Raw genomic sequence first — 17,197 nt, forward strand, 5'->3', positions numbered from 1 at the left:
TGAAGGCAGACGCTTAACCGACTGAGCCACCCAGGCACCCGCCCCAGAAGTATTTTAAATATATTGAAAAAGTAAGTAGTAGGTGTATTAAAAGATGTTATTTTAAGATACGATATTTCAAGTATGTCAAAAGCAGAATTTGTTATAATTTTAGTTTCTTGGCTTTAAAAAGGAAGACAAATTATCCGTATTTAAAATATACTTCTTAGCTTGTTTTCAAAAGAGAGTATTTTGTATGTTTGACATTTTCTCATAATATAGTGGCGACCTTAAATATTTTTAAATATTAGCTCTTTAAACAACTTTACAGGACTCCAATGTGACTAGCGTGGTTAAAAAGTAATAATAAATCCAGGCCACTAGCATAGTTTTATAATAATGTACTAAGAAAATATCATGAATCAGTTTTAGAGGATCAAAACATAATGGTGATTTTTAATATACTAATACCTGCCTGCTGTTTAAAACCATTTAAGATGAAATATATCAAAACTTAAACCTTCAGAATATTAAAGAGCCAAGACAGTGACTGCTTTTTGTTAATTATATATAATTCATTGCTAATCATATTTCCTGCCATTAAAAATTCAAAATCTGAAGGCATTTGTTTTAATTTTGTGGATCTCCATCCAAAAGTGAAAATATATAGTCTAATTTCTTATTATAAGCCACTCTCCCATAAGAATTGATATTTTTATCCATAGATTCTCCATTGTCTATGTCGTTACTTCTCCCTTTTATTTTCTAAATCAGAAAGTCTGTTCCTATGTGTTGTTAAAAGCGTCCTGTTCCCTTGGGCAAATACCCACTAAGTAGTGCAATTGCTGGATGGTAAGGTAGTTCCAATTTTAACTTCTTGAGGAACCTCCATACTGTTTTCCAGAGTGGCTGCACCAGTTTGCATTCCCACCAACAGTGTAAGAGAGTTCCCCTTTCTTTGCATGCTCCCCAAGACCGGCTGTTTCTTGTGTTGTTCATTTTAGCCATTCTGATAGGTGTGAGGTGGTATCTCATTGTGGTTTTGATTTGCATTTCCCTGATGATGAGTGATGTTGAGCATCTTTTCTCGTGTCTGCTAGCTATCTGGATGTCTCCTTTGGAAAAGTGGCTATTCACGCCTTCTGCCCATTTCTTAACTGGATTATTTGTGTTTTGGGCGTTGAGGTTGGTATGTTCTTTATAACTAACTCTTTCTCAGATATGGCATTTGCCAATATCTTCTCCCATTCCGTAGGTTACCTCTTAGTTTTCTTGACTGTTTCTTTCCCTGTGCAGAAGTGTTTTATCTTGATGAAGTCCCAATAATTCATTTTTTGCTTTTGTTTCCCTTGCCTTTGAAGACGAGCCTAGCAAGAAGGTGCTGCGGCCGAGGTCAAAGATGCTGCTGCCTGTGTTCTCCTCTAGGCTCTTTTTTTTTTTTTTTTTTAAGATTTTATTTATTTATTCATAAGAGACAGAGAGAGAGAGAGAGGCAGAGGGAGAAGCAGGCTTCCCGCTGAGCAGGGAGCCCAATGTGGGACTCGATCCCAGGACCCTGGGATCATGACCTGAGCCGAAGGCAGACGCTTAACCATCTGAGCCACCCAGGCGCCCCTCCTCTAGGCTCTTGCTGGTTTTCTGTCTCCCATGTAGGTCTTTGATCCATTTGGAATTTATTTTTATGTATGCTGTAAGAAAATGGTCCAGTTTCATTCTTCTGCATGTGGCTGTCCAGTTTTCCCAACATCGTTTGTGGAAGAGACTGTCTTTTCCCCCATTGGATATTCCTTCCTGCTTTGTTGAAGATTAGTTGGCCATAGAGTTGAGGGTCCATTCTGTTCCACTGATCTCTGTCTGGTTTTGTGCTAGTAACCATACTGTCTTGGTGACTACAGCTTGGTAATGTAGCTTGAAGTCCAGAACTGTGATGCCTCCAGCTTTGGTTTTCTTTCTCAACACTCCTTTTGCTATTCGGGGTCTTTTCTGGTTCCATACAAATTTTAGAATTGTTTGTTCCAGCTCTGTGAAAAATGCTGGTGGTATTTTGACGGGGATTGCATTGGATGTGTGGATTGTTCTGGGTAGCAAAGACATTTTAACAATATTGGTTCTTCCAATCTATGAGCATAGAAAGTTTTTCCATTTCTTTGTATCTTCCTCAGTTTCTTTCGTAAGTGTTCTCTAGTTTTCAGAGTAAAGATCTTTTACCTCTTTGGTTAGCTTTATGCCTACGTATCTTATGGTTTAGGGTGCAATTGTAACTGTGATCAATTCCTTGATTTACTTCATTGCTGGTGTATAGAAATGCAACAGACTTCTGTGCATTGATTTTATATCCTACCAGTTTGCTGAATTCCTCTATCAGTTCTGGCAATTTTTTTGGTGATGTCTTTGGGATTTTGTACTCAGAGTGTCATCTGCAAAGAGTGAAAGTTTGACTTCTTCTTTTCCAATTTGGATGCCTTTTCTTTTTGTTGTCTGATGGCTGAGGCTAGGACTTCCAGTACTATGGTGAACAACAGTGGTGAGAGTAGACATCCATGTCGTTTTCCTGACCTTAGGGGAAAAGCTCTCAGCTTTTCCCTGTTGAGGATGATATTAGCTGTGGGTCTTTCGTATATGGCCTTTATGATGTTGAGGTATGTTCCCTCTATCCCTACTTTGTTGAGGGTTGTTTTTTTTTTCTTTCAAGAAAGTATGCCGTGTTTTGTCAAAAGCTTTCTCTGCATCTATTGAGAGGATCCTGTGTTTCATATCCTTCCTTTTCTTAATGTGGTGTGCCACGTTGATTGATTTGGGTATGTTGAACCACCCTTGCTGCCCAGGAATAAATCCCACCTGGTCATGGTGAATAATCCTTTTAATGTACTGTTGGATCCTATTAGCTAGCGTCTTGGTGAGAACTTTTTTTTCATCCATGTTCGTCAGGGATATTGGCCTGTATTTCTCCTTTTTGGTGGTGTCTTTGGTTTGGGGATCAAGGTAGTGCTGGCCTCATAGAATGAGTTTGGAAGTTTTCCTTCTGTTTCTATTTTTTGGAACAGCTTCAGAAGAATAGGTATTAATTGTTCTTTAAATGTTTGGTAGAATTCCCCTGGGAAGCCATCCGGCCCTGGACTCTTGTTTGTTGGGAGAGTTTTGATCACTGCTTCAATTTCTTCGCTGGTTATTGGGTCTCTTCAGATTTTCTATTTCTTCCTGTTTCGGTTTTGGTAGTTTATATGTTTCCTCCAGATTGCCTAATTTGTCGGCATGTAGTTACTCATAATATGCTCTTATAATGGTTTATAGTTTTGCGGCATTGGTCTTTCATTCATGATTTTATTTATTTGGGTCATTTCTCTTTTGTCTTTGAGAAGTCTGGCTTGGATTTTATCAATCTTGTTAAGTCATTCAAAGAACCAGCTCCTAGTTCTGTTGATCTGCTCTACCGTTTTTTGTGTTTTGTTTTGTCTTTATTTCTGGATCATTGATTTCTACTCTAATCTTTATTATTTCTCTTCTCCTGCAGGGTTTAGGCTTTATTTGCTCTTCTCTGTCCAGCTCCTTTAGGTGTAAGGTTAGCTTGTGTGTTTGAAACTTTTCTTGTTTCTTGAGAAAGGCCTGTATTGCTATATACTTCCCTCTTAGGTCTGCCTTTGTTGCCTCCCAAAGGTTCTGAACTGTCGTGTTTCCATTTTCATTTGCTTCCAAGTATTCTTTTAATTCTTCTTTAATTTCTGGTTGACCCATTCATTCTTTAGTAGGATGTTCTTTAACCTCCATGTATGTGTGGTCCTTCCAAATTCATTCTTGTGGTTGACTTCAAATTTCAGAGCATCGTGGTCTCAAAATATGCATGGTATGATCTCAGTCTTTTTGTACCAGTTGAGTTCTGATTTGTGACCCAGTATGTGACCTATTCTGGAGAATGTTCCATGTGCACTTGAAAAGAATGTTTTGATTTAAGATAAAATGTTCTGAGTATATCTGTGAAGTCCATCTGGTCCAATATGTCATTTAAAGCCCTTGTTCCTTGTTGATCTTCTGCTTGGATGAAGCAGAAGTTCCTTCTTCCTTCTTCCACTGTCCATTGCAGTGAGTGGGGTGTTAAAGTCCCCTGCTGTTATTGTATTATTATCAGTGTGTTTCTTTAGTTTTATTATTAATTGGTGTATATAATTGGCTGTCCCATGTTAGGGGCATAAATATTTACCATTGTTAGGCCTTCTTGTTTGATAGACACTTTTATTATGATATAGTGTCCTTCTTCATCTCCTATGACGGTCGTTGTTTAAAATCTAGTTTGTGTGCGTACAAATTGCCAACAGACACATGAAAAAATGCTCAACATCACTCAGCATCAGAGAAAGACAAATCAAAACGTCAATGAGATACCACCTCATACCAGTCAGAATGGCTAAAATTAGCAACTCAGGAAACAAATGATGTTGGTGAGGATGCAGAAATGGGGAACCCTCTTACACTGCTGGTGACAACGCAAGCTGGTACAGCTCTTCTGGAAAACAGTATGGAGGTTCCTCAAAAAGTTAAAAATACAACTATCCTAAGACCCAGCAGTTGCACTACTGGGTATTTATCCAAAGGATACAAACAGTGATTCAAAGGGGCACATGAGCCCCAATGTTTATAGCAGCAATGTCCACAATAACCAAAAGATGGAAAGAGCCCAGATGTCCATCGATAGACGATGGATAAAGAAGATGTAATTATATATATATATATATATATATATATATATATATATATATATATATACTCAGCCATCAAAAAGAATGAAATCTTACCATTGGCATCGATGTGGATGCAACTAGAGGGTAGTATGCTAAACAAAATAAATCTGTCAAAGAAAGACAAATATCAGGTGATTTCACTCATATGTGGAATTGAAGAAACAAAAGAGATGAACATAAGGGAAGCGATGGAAAAATAAAATAAGATGAACTCAGATTGGGAGACAAACCATAAGAAACTATTAACTCCAGGAAGCAAACTGAGGGTTGCTGGAGGGGGTGGTGGGTGGGGGGATGGGGTAACTGGGTGCTGGGCATTAAGGACGGCACTGGATGTAATGAGCACTGGGTAGTGTATACAACCGATGAATCACTAAATCCTACCTCTGAAATTAATAATACACTATACATTAATTAATTGATTTTAAATAGAAAATAAAACATAAATAAAACAAAATCTAGTTTGTTTGACATAAGGATTGCTACTTCAGCTTTCTTTTGGTATCCATTAGCATGATAAATGGTTGTCTACCCCCTCACTTTCAATCTGGAGGTGTCTTTGAATCTAAAATGAATCTCTTGTGGGCCCTCTTGTCCCAAGCTGCTTTCAGGATTTTCTCTTTATCCCGGATATTTGGAAGTTTCACTGTTATATGTAGTGGTGTTGACCTATTTTTATTGATTTTGAGGGGAGTTCTCTCTGCCTCCTGGACTTGAATGTCTGTTTCCTTCCCCAGATCAAGGAAGTTCTCAGCTATAATTTGTCCAAATAAACCTTCTGCCCCTTTCCCCACACTTCTTCTTCTGGGACCCCTATTCTTTGAATATTATTTCACTTTATGGTAACACTGATTTCTCCAAGTCTCCCTTCATGATCCAGTAGTTGTTTTTCTCTCTTTTCCTCAGCTTCCTTATTCTCCATCACTTTGTCTTATATATCACGGAATCTCTCTTCTACCTCATTTATCCTAGCAGTTAGAGCCTCCATTTTTTTTTTAATTTTTTATTGTTATGTTTATCACCATACATTACATCATTAGTTTTAGATGTAGTGTTCCATGATTCATTGTTTGTGCATAACACCCAATGCTCCGTGCAGAACGTGCCCTCTTTAATACCCATCACCAGGCTAACCCATCCTCCCACTTGCCCTCCACTCTAGAACCCTCAGTTTGTTTTTCAGAGTCCATCCTCTCTCATGGTTCGTCTCCCCCTCCGATTTCCCCCCGTCATTCTTCCCCTCCTGCTATCTTCCTCTTCTTTTTTTTTTTTTTCTTAACATATATTGCATTCTTTGTTTCAGAGGTACAGATCTGAGGTTCAACAGTCTTGCACAATTCACAGCGCTTACCAGAGCACATACCCTCCCCAGTGTCTATCACCCAGGCACCACATCCCTCCCACACCACCCCGCACTCTGGCAACCCTCAGTTTGTTTCCTGAGATTAAGAATTCCTCATAGCGGTGAGGTCATATGATACACATCTTTCTCTGTTTGACTTATTTCGCTCAGCATAATATCCTCCAGTTCCATCCACGTCGTTGCAAATGGCAAGATCTTATTCCTTTTGATGGCTGCATAATATTCCTTTGTGTATATATACCGCATCTTCTTTATCCATTCATCTGTCGATGGACATCTTGGCTCTTTCCACAGTTTGAGCCTCCATTTTCTACTGCATCTCAGTAATAACATTTGTAATTTCAGCCTGATTAGATTTTCATTCTTTTATTCCTACAGTAAGAGATTCTCTACCGCCTTTGTTTTTTTCAAGTCTAGTTAGTATCTTTATAATCATTGTTTTGAATTCTAGTTCTGACCTCCTCCTTATATCCATATTGATTAAATCCTTGGCAGTGAGTACTGCCTCCTGTTTTTTTCTTTTTGGAGGAGCTTCTCTGGCTCATCATTATGTCCAGAAAAGAATAGATGATAGACAGAGAAAAGACAAAAAGAACAACAACAACAACAGAAAAATACAGACAAAACAAACTAGAAGAAAATGGAAACAAAACAAAATAAGAAAAAAAAAATCAAACAAAGAGTAAAACAGAACAAAACAATAAACTAGACCCTGGGTATATTTTGGCTTGTTTCTTAAAAGAACCCAGATCCTGGGACATCTGAGTGGCTCAGTAGGTTAAGTGTCTGCCTTCAGCTCAGGTCATGATGCCCGGGTATTGGCATTGAGTCCCGCCTTGGGCTCCCGGTACAGCATGAAACCTGCTACTCCCTCTGCCTGCTTGTGCTCTCTCTCTCTGACAAATAAATAAAATATATATATTTTTTAAATAAAAGCTTTAAAAAAAAGAACCTAGATCCCAAAATAGTAAAGAAAAAAAATATATATATCATAAACATACAAAGTTAAAATAAAATACAATGCAAGGAAACAAAAGAGAATACATATATGTTATATATATAACGTATATATAAAATAAAAACTAAAGAAGAATTTTATTTTATTATTTTATTTTATTACGTTATGTTAGCCACCACACAGTACTTCATTAGTTCTTCATGTAATGCTCGATGACTCTTCATTTGCTCACCACACCCAGTGCTCCATGCAATACGAGCCCTCCTTAACAGCCATCACTGGGCTAACCCGTAAGAAACTCTTTACGATAGAGAACAGACTGAGGTTTGATGGAGGGAGGTCGGTGGGGGATGGGCTAGATGGGTGGTGGGCATTAAGGAGGGCACATGTCATGTTGAGCACTGGGGGTTAAATATAAGTGTTGAATCACTAAAATCTACTCCTGAAAACAATGTTACACCATGTGTTAACTAACTAGAACTTAAATAAAAATTGGGAGAAAAGGATGCCTCATGAGTTAAGAGGACACTTGTTGGGCAGGGGGGATAGAAATAGGGGAGCATGAGGGTCTCTCAAAGCCCCTCCTACAGCCCTGGAAGCCTGCAGGTCCTTCTCCTTTACCCCTGGGACTCTGGAGAGCCTCTATCATGCAGAAACTCAAATAAAGGTTCCTGTCTTGTTTGCTAGTGTTCCTGGCTGGGGTGCCGTACAGCTGCTGGCCTCCAGGAAGAAGGTAGCCTCCTGTGTCAGTGGTGCCCACTGAGGTTTTGTTTTTTCTGTTTTCAGTTTTATTGAGATAGTTGACATAAAGCACTGTATAAATTGGCGCCTGGGTGGCTCAGTTGGTTAAACGACTGCCTTCGGCTCAGGTCATGATCCTGGAGTCCCGGGATCGAGTCCCACATCGGGCTCCCTGCTCGGCAGGGAGTCTGCTTCTCCCTCTGACCCTCCTCCCTCTCATGCTCTCTGTCTCTCATTCTCTCTCTCTCTCAAATAAATAAATAAAATCTTTAAAAAAAAAAAAAAGCACTGTATAAATTAACACTGCCGTGTAGTATACTTGAGTGGCGCTAAGAGAATAAATCCTAAGACTTCTCATGACAAGGAAATACATAATTTTTTGGTGGGGATGTTAACTGAACTTAATGTGGTAATCATTACACAATACATGTGTGACCAGTAATTATGCTGTACACCTTAAACTTACACAGTACCAACTATACATTTCTTGAGCTACTGGAGCATCCAAGAGTCATACAGAGGTCTTTTTCGCTGTCCCCCTGCCCCAGAAACAACTTGCATCTCCTATTACTAGCATTCATCTCCACTATCTGAGTGCTCAAAAACACGAGGAGGGGTACAAGATCTTCCCGTTTATTCCTTCAGCAACTATGCACCAAGCACTCATGCTTTGCTAAGGAGCGCTGGTGGGCAGTGGTCCCTGCCTGCCAGGAGTTCACAGTCTCGGGGGGAGATAGACAAAAGCACCAAAACGTAGATGTGAAAAAAGAAAGAGCAAGTGTTGTGGTGAAAACAAAGTGGGATGCTGTGAGGGAGGACTGTGCAGGGTCTGAAAGGCCTCACTGGGGTGACATTGCCGATACCCAAATGACAAGAGGAAGCCGCTCTGCACAAGTCTTGGCGCCGTGTGTCAGGGAGAAGGCACCACTGAGACAGAGACTCACAGGCAAAAGTGGGTTTGATCAGAAAAGGTTAGAAAAGTGGCCAGTGTGGCTGGAGGGAGCCTTGGAGGAGAGAGGGGGTGGGCAATGTGGGCAGGGCCAGATTCTGGGGCCTCGTGGACTGTGTTAGTTACCATTTCCTCTCTGACTACCTTGCCCCAATACCTTGCATTTTAAAGCTACAAATATTTAATATCTCACCATTTGTGTGGACCAGCTGTCCAGGCATGACACCCCCTGTGTCTCTGCCTCAGGATGTATCACAAGGTTGGGGCTGTAGCCTCATCTAAGGCTGGACTGTGGAGGATTTGCTCCCAAGTTCACTCACAGAACTCACAATGCAGTTTCAACAGAGAGACTGAGTTCTTTCCCATCTGTCAGCTTGGGCACTCCCTTGTTTCTCTTCTATGTGAGCCTCTAACGGGGCAGCTCAAAGCATCAGGGCCTGATTGCCTGGGGATATGACAAAGAGAGCAAGTCAGAGAGAGAGGGAGAGAGAGAGCGCGTGCCAGAGAGAGGAAACACAAGCGATGGAGTGAGAGGAAAGAGAGTGTTTTTGGCATTTTGTCTCAAATTTAGACATCCCATCACGTTGGCCATATTCTGTTGGTCAAAGCCCAGTTTCTAAATGCTTAGTGGTTACACCGGGATGTGTATACCAGGGGTGGGGATCACTGAAAGCCATTGTGGAGGCAGTCCACCCCATAAGCTGTGATGACGATCATGGGTCTTATCCTTTTTTTTTTTTTTTTTTAACATTTTTTATTTATTTTACGGAGAGAGACACAGCGAGAGAGGGAACACAAGCAGGGGGAGTGGGAGAGGGAGAAGCAGGCTTCCCGCGGGGCAGGGAGCCCGATGCGGGGCTCGATCCCAGGACCCTGGGATCATGACCTGAGCCGAAGGCAGACGCTTAACGACTGAGCCACCCAGGCGCCCCGGGTCTTATTCTAAATATAACAGGAGACAATGGAACAATTTTACGCCAGAGGATAACAATATCTGAATTTACATTAATTTCATCTCCCCCCCCCCCCCCCGCCCGTGGCTCTGACCTGAAAATGAGGCAAAGTTGGAAGTGACTTTTTCAATACTATACTGCTGGAACCCAGGTCTGCTTTGAGTGGTGTTCCAACCCCTTCTTGTAATTCTTCAATCACTAAATTGTGTCATAGATACATATGACACCATCCCCCAGGTGTAAGAGATATTATCTCAGATACAACTGTTGAGGTCCCTAGGAAGTAGGTTCTAGCCTCATCCCCTTTGTGAAGGTTTGGAGACTGGGGAAGACCTGAGAGGCACAGTGATTTTCCCAGGGCAAAGAATAGGTAAGAAAAAGGAGGCCCAGATTCAGCTCTGTCTTCTCAAAGCTAGGATCTTCATTACATTTTCAGGGATGTGTGAAGAGGGATGTTTTGACTAATTTTGTGTGGTTAAGCAGTTGGCATGGGGGAAGAGGAGGAGCAGTGAACAGCCCATAGGGCACTTTGGATAAGTCTGATTGAAAGGAGGGGCCCGGGTAACAGAATCTTCAAAAAGTGACCTCACTTCTTTGTGGTCATAGACCTCAACAGAACTTAGAACTGTGGTAACCAAGGACCTACATTCTAGAGATAGCCCCTATCCAGCTCACTTGACTGGAGACAGTCAGGAGAGCAAGATGTTTCAATGTTGTTTCTCTGGTAGCAGAAGATCTGGGCTCAAGAAAGCTCAGAGTGAGAATCTTTTTAGTCGCTGTAGACACTGGCTCAGCCATCAGTCCCGACGCATCCGGTCATTTTGGAGAAGGCACCGAAAGGTAACACAAAGGAGCCCAAGGCAGGCCAATTCAGGCTGGGACAAAATTGTGATTCCACCTGAGCAGCGCCGCACCTCTCGTCCCTCATCGTGTGTGTGTGTCTTTGTGTGTGTGTGTCTGTGTGTCTGTGTTGGGGACAGAGGAGGCAGGACTCAGGGTTGAGTCCTTCCTGGGCAGAAGCTGATTGTTAGGTGTTGGAAGCCTGGTGGGTCTTTCGTGTTTATACCTCGGTCACGGCTGGTGCATGAGAAGGTGAGTTCTTCTACCCATGTTAATCCTGAGCGCTACAGGTTTTATCTTGTTTCCTCTCTGGGTAGAGTTCTTTGCAGATGCCCTACTCTGCCCCAAGGGTGGAACAGATTTTCTCTTGAGAGTATCCCCCAGTGGCAATGTCCAGACGTGTCCTTTATTCCTCCTGGCCAAGCTATTAGGCACTGTCTTTGCAGAACTCAAACCAGGAGATCATCGAGGAGCTGGCTGATGGGTTCAACTACTCCATCTCCCTAGACAAGGGGCAGATGCACCGGGACACCAAGAAGGGCCGACATTGGTCTTGGGTAAGTGTAGGCACAGAGGAGGTTACAGGTTACCACAGCCGGGACTGGGGTGGGCCCAGAACCCGGACTCATATCTGGCAACTACCCGAGACCATTCCAGGAATGTGGCTACTCCATATCCTTCCTGTCGCTGTCAGGAGCTGACCAAGCCTCAGGTAATTTAGTGGGAATGTCATGCAGCCTATCTTTAAATGGTTCTCCGTTCTGATGTGCATGATCTTGAGCAACCATATGAAATCCCTAATCCTCTCTTTCCCAGTATCTACAGTGGGCAAGTTTGTTGATGACTCACTGGGATAATCCTCTTAATATGGGATGTTAATACAGAGAGGTGCTATGGTTTTCAGCTAACAAAATGCCTTGGAGGTATCAATTATTTATCATTCCCCCAAATAAAAATGTACTTTTATTTATTTATTTTATTTAAAAACTTTCCTTTTTTAATTTAAATTGTATTTAGTTAACATACAGTGCAATATTGGTTTCTGGAGTGGAATTCGGTGGTTCATCACTTCCATACAACACCCAGTGCTCATCACAACAAGTGCCCTCCTTAATATCCATCACCCATCTAGCCCATGCCCCCCACCCACCTCCCTCCATCAACCCTCAGTTTGTTCTCTATCGTTAAGAGTCTTTTATGGTTTGTTTCCCTCTCTCCTTTCACCCCCCCTTCCCATATGTTCACCTGTTTTCTTTCTGAAATTCCACATATGAGTGAGATCATATGCAAAATGCACTTTTAAAGCCTAGAACATTTTATGGTATAGGCACTCAGGTCCCTCTTCTTGCACTAGTTCATGAGGTGGTGGGACTTTCCAGCCTGAGCTCCAGACCCTGATGTTCCTGGTGGCTCATGGTGATGCTGCTGATTATATGTTCCTCTTGTCCACCAAGTGTGAAAAGGAGTCCACACTGTGCCTGGATGAGGCCTGCACAATGCGGACGCTCCAGGAAGGCACAATTCAAATGTTAGAGTCCCTGGTACCAGCATACCCAAGTGAAAACATCTCCTACATCACCACATTCCTGGACCCCTACCAGGCCTTCACCAGCTCCCAACAGATCCTGGGCCATTTTTTTAAAAGGTGAGTGCCTGCTCCCTCCATAGCATTATGGTGAGTCTCCTGCCTACTAACTGTGTGTCTGGGGAATGTCAACATACCTCTCTGCACTGCACTTTGCTCTTCTGAGAAGTAGGGTGGGAAAAGAATAAACATGACAGAGTTATTGTAGGCAATCATGGGATAATAAGCCCATGGTAGGTGCTTACCTGGTACGTTGCTCTGCAGATAGGACTGCTGGACATGCTGGGCATCTTCATGTTTGTTATTTCTCTGTCCCTAGTGGAAGAGTTCTCTGCCTTGCCCTTCCCTGGCCTGTGGTTTCTGTGAGCTTGGAAAGCACATGGAAAGCAACCCAGTTTCCCAACTGCAAAGAAATTTTGAGATTCCATCCAGCTATTCCTGGTCCTTGTCTTTGGTGTAGCCAGATGAGGTCTCTCTGAGGGCAGGAAGAGGAGCTCCAGTCCCACTCAGATGTGTGGGAAGGTTCTGGTTGAGATTCATGCATTCAACAATACATATTAAACACATGCAGACATTTTGTAGACACTAAGATAATGCAACGGCTGAAGCAGACTCAATCCTTGGGCCTCAATTCTAGTCTGAGAATCAGAGAGTCACACTAGATGTCATAAGCCGTTGTGTTCCCAGTACATTAGATGTGATGCCATCATGACCTCCTGTAGATACAGACGCTCCTTCCCATGTTCAGACGTGGAGGAAGGAACAGAAGAACCACTGAAAAGGTGAGTAGTCCTTGGGCCTAGAAGCAGAATGGGATAGTAAGGGAGTCCCTGGGGAGGGACTGGTAGTACCCTCATCTCACACATGTTTGATTCCCATGGAGGGCTGAGGTCTGAGGGCTTCCACCGCCTGAGAAAATGAGTCAGAGAGCTGTGGATGGGGTCCTAAGGCCTTGGGAGGCAGAGGGGAGGCTAAGCTGAGTCAGACCCTGAGCGATTCATCGTTTCCAGTCCGATCTTCTGCTCCCTGCCCTGTCCATATCCATCTCTCTTGACCACTACCCCTGGGGCCCAGAATAATCGGTGTGGTAAGCAGCCTGCTCACAAATATGCCATAAACCTCAGTCCTAATGCTCATGTGCATGGAAGATGGGGTAGGCCATGCCCAGGCCCTTTGGGAGACAAGTGTCAGTGGAAGGATGGGCCTCACAAGGCTCTCTTTAGATGTGCCCCTGACCATGCCTTCCATTGCAAAACATGGCCACAGAGTGTTTGGGGGTGAGGTGGGGCCATCCTTTGGTGCCCGGACACAAGGAGGGGGATGTGGAAGCATGGTGTGGAAAAAAAGGACGGGCCTCTGACTCTGTTCCACACATGACTTCCCCCAGGGCCCTCTCGCCCATGCTGCACAGCTGGGCAGATCAATACTTACAGGAGGACTGGCAGACCCTGCACCATCCTTGGTTAAAACTGATGGTGGCATACATACACGCCAGCTTGCCTGGCTTAGACCTGAAGTGCTGTGACCCACTGTCCATGGTCCATTTGGAACATCTAGGGCCCACTGAGGCAGAAAAAGAGGGTAAGGGGGACTTCAGTCTGGGAAAATATCTAGGGTGGGCTTCATGTGCTGGGTATTCCCTTAAAGGCAGTAGGATCCTTCCTGTTTTTGGAAAGACACATGGAAACTCCGTTACATTGTGGAACTCTTCTCTTTATCCTCTTCAGTGCCAGCTCCAGAGCCCCAGCCTGCTGCAAAGTCAGAACAAAGGCCAACTCTGGATTTAGAGCGTGTTCCAGCTCCATTTTTACTACCGCCTTTAGTGATGGAGCCACCATCAACGGCTCCAGTATTGGAGCAAGAGCAAACATCAGCTCTGGCACAAATGCCAAGCCCTGAGCCGGAGTCAGCTGGATGTTCAGCTATATTCAGAATTTGCTTTCCACCTCTGAAAGTAGATACAGAGCCAGCTCCAGCCTCAGAGGCCTCATGCCCCTGGCATGTGACCAGTGAGAACAGTCCAGCTGAGGAGAAGCGTGAGCTCATGGCCTTCCCTCCCCAGCTGGTGGCAGAACAATTAACAATAGTAGATGCGGTGAGCAGCTGGTTTCTTGTCGGGGGGTGGGGGAAGGGATTCCCTCTGCCATCAGTTGCCCCAGACCTGCCTTTTCCTGATCTGGACTCTTATGACGTGGGTCCAAATCCCAGTCCCACCACTTGCCATTTGTGTGACTTGGGTAACTTTCTTAGCCTCTGAGCCTTTGCTATCCACCATAGTCAGTAGAGATGGACACCAATAGCACCTGCTGCAAAGATATTGACTGTGCAGATTAAATGAGGTAGAACAGATAGAAAGCTGGGTAGGGCCCAGCCCAGTTGGTGGGGAAGGAACACTCACTGTGTGCAGCCAGGTCCATGGGTTGGCACCCATCTGCCCAGGAGGCCCAGCAGCCTCAGCACTTATTAGGCACCTGATGTGTACTTAATTCGAAGGAGGACAAACAAGGCCATGGTTGTAGCTGTCACAGGAGAATACGCATCTCAGTAGAAAGAGCAGAGGGTGATCAGGATGGGTGAAAGATGCCCTCTTGGGAAGAACCAACTTGAGCCACCTTCTGGAATCTTAGAGTTAGTGAGGATGGACTGGAGGCAAATGAATCCTTCCTTCCCCACCAGTATTGGGTCCTGAGTCATCCCATGCTGTATGCCCTCAGTAGACAGAGAACAAATCCTGGGGACCTCCACAAGGCTCAGACATTTCCTCAGCTTCCTGAGCTCCAGGTCTGACCAGTGACTCCTGCCTGGGCCTGTGGGGGACTGTGGACACTGAGCTGGGCTGTGGCAGTGCCAGGTGACACTCTCCTTGGTCCCCAGGAGCTATTCAAGAAGGTGGTGCCCAGTCATTGCCTGGGCTCCACCTGGTCCAAGAGGAACAAGCCTGGCAATGAGCACCTGGCACCCACAGTCCGTGCCACCATCACGCATTTCCAAAGTGTGACCAGCTGTGTCCTCACCACCTGCCTTGGGGACCCGAGCATGACTGCCCAGCACAGGGCCAGGGTAGTGGAGCACTGGATCCATGTGGCCCAGGTATGCTGGGGGAGTTCCAGTGGAGTCCCACTCTGGATCCTGGGGAACTGCCTCTTCACCTTCTCAGTTCTATGGTCTGAGCCCCTCCAGAGTCCGTAGGCCTTTCTTGCCAGAGGCACACTGACTTTGACTCACATGTCCTGGTGGTGGCCTTCCTACTTGGCTTCTTCTTTGAATTAAACAAAATCCTCCTCCCTGAAAGGGGAACCCTCCTACACTGTTGGTGGGAATGCAAGTTGGTGCAACCACTCTGGAAAAAACAGTAAGGAGGTTCCTCAAAAAGTTGAAAACAGAGCTACCATACGATCCAGCAATTGCACTACTGGGCATTTACCCCAAAGGTACAAATGTAGGGATCCGAAGGGGTACTTGCACCCCGATGTTTATGGCAGCAATGTCCATAATAGCCAAACTGTGGAAAGAGCCAAGATGTCCATCGACCAATGAATGGATAAAGAAGATGTGGTATATATATACAATGGGATATTATGCAGCCATCAAAAGGAATGAGATCTTGCCATTTGCAACGACGTGGAGGGAACTGGAGAGTGTTACGCTGAGCGAAATAAGTCAATCAGAGAAAGACATGTGTCATATGACCTCACTGATATGAGGAATTCTTAATCTCAGGAAACAAACTGAGGGTTGCTGGAGTGGGGGGTGGGGTGGGAGAGATGGGGTGGCTGGGTGATAGACATTGGGGAGGGTATGTGCTATGGTGAGCGCTGTGAATTGTGCAAGGCTGTTGAATCACAGATCTGTACCTCTGAAACAAATAATGCAATGTATGTTAAGAAAAAGAAGAAGAAGAAGAAGACAATAGTAGGAGGGGAAGAATGAAGGGGGGGGGACATCGGAGGGGGAGACGAACCATGAGAGATGATGGACTCTGAAAAACAAACTGAGGGTTCTAGAGGGGAGGGGGCTGGGAGGATGGGTTAGCCCGGTGATGGGTATTAAAGAGGCCACGTTCTGCATGGAGCCCTGGGTGTTATGCCCAAACAATGAATTATGGAACAGTACATCAAAAACTAATGATGTGATGTATGGTGATTAACATAACAATAAACAGTCCCCCCCCCCCCCCCGCCAAAAAAAATCCTCCTCCCTGTGAGTGTTACTCTTCTGGCCCTAAATGTGCACTTCCAGGGCTCCATCTCATCTGGGAGGGGAGGAGAGGGGAGTTTTAAACTGAGGGGGTTGAAGCTAGAGCAAATAGGGCTCTAGCTCCCCACCTCACAGCTCATCCTCTTTCCTCCCCAGGAGTGCCAAATTCTGAAGAACTACTCCTCTTTGCATGCCATCCTCTCTGCTCTGCAGAACGCCTCAATTTGCCGTCTGAAGAAGACATGGCGGAAGGTTTCCAGGTAGATAGGCCTCTCTCCACAGATTGGACCAGGATGGATTAGGGATCTCTCATACGTCTGTCGTTGCTCCATCAGTCAGCTGGGAACTCCTGGGAGGCCGCAAACCCTGAGGACAGAGACTGGGCTGATGTTGGGGTCTTTAGCCTCTCTGGGTCCTCAGTCCACCAGTTCGGCTTCAGGAATCCGTTTCTTTATATGTCAGATACTGGGTTGATTTAAGTTGGAGACTTTCAAGTGTTTACAGCAACTGAACCATATGCCCAGAGAAAACCAAAACTAGGCAACACAGAGAAGCTTAATACAAATGTGAATAGAGGCCTCAGGTGACCACCATGAAAGCCCCCCTCCCCAGTCACAAGGAGACCTTAGTGCACAAAGGAACCCAGCGAAAATACTCACTCAGATGAAGCTTTTGGTTCTGAAATAAAAGGGACTTGCACTCAAATCCCCACGTTATTCCTAAATTTCTCTTTTTTCTTTTGTCTCTTCTCAGGAAGAGCTACAAAAAATTTAAGAAGCTCCAAAGCCAAGACAAGTCACTCAGCAGGGAACTGATGACCAAGGTAGAGTGGAGGCTGGGGGTCTGGAAAGAGAGGAGGACTGAGAGGGAAGGGGGACTGGGCAGGATGTGGTTTTGTT

General features: G+C 44.4%; 1 protein-coding gene across 1 annotated transcript in view; it reads left to right on the forward strand.

The window, feature by feature from the left end:
- The window catches only part of LOC135361541 (uncharacterized), a 71,043-nt gene that overhangs the window by 25,803 nt on the left and 28,043 nt on the right, over nucleotides 1-17,197 (forward strand). The window contains exons 11-18 of the mRNA XM_064570066.1: nucleotides 10,963-11,073; nucleotides 11,971-12,161; nucleotides 12,824-12,883; nucleotides 13,489-13,682; nucleotides 13,829-14,196; nucleotides 14,976-15,191; nucleotides 16,455-16,558; nucleotides 17,052-17,121. Coding sequence (XP_064426136.1) covers nucleotides 10,963-11,073; nucleotides 11,971-12,161; nucleotides 12,824-12,883; nucleotides 13,489-13,682; nucleotides 13,829-14,196; nucleotides 14,976-15,191; nucleotides 16,455-16,558; nucleotides 17,052-17,121 — 1,314 coding nt within the window. The remainder of the gene's footprint in view (nucleotides 1-10,962; nucleotides 11,074-11,970; nucleotides 12,162-12,823; nucleotides 12,884-13,488; nucleotides 13,683-13,828; nucleotides 14,197-14,975; nucleotides 15,192-16,454; nucleotides 16,559-17,051; nucleotides 17,122-17,197) is intronic.

Source organism: Mirounga angustirostris, unplaced genomic scaffold (assembly GCF_029215605.1).
Source record: "Mirounga angustirostris isolate CCGP_5_RB_7025 unplaced genomic scaffold, mMirAng1.0.hap1 SCAF_9, whole genome shotgun sequence".
Classification (NCBI taxonomy): domain Eukaryota; kingdom Metazoa; phylum Chordata; class Mammalia; order Carnivora; family Phocidae; genus Mirounga; species Mirounga angustirostris.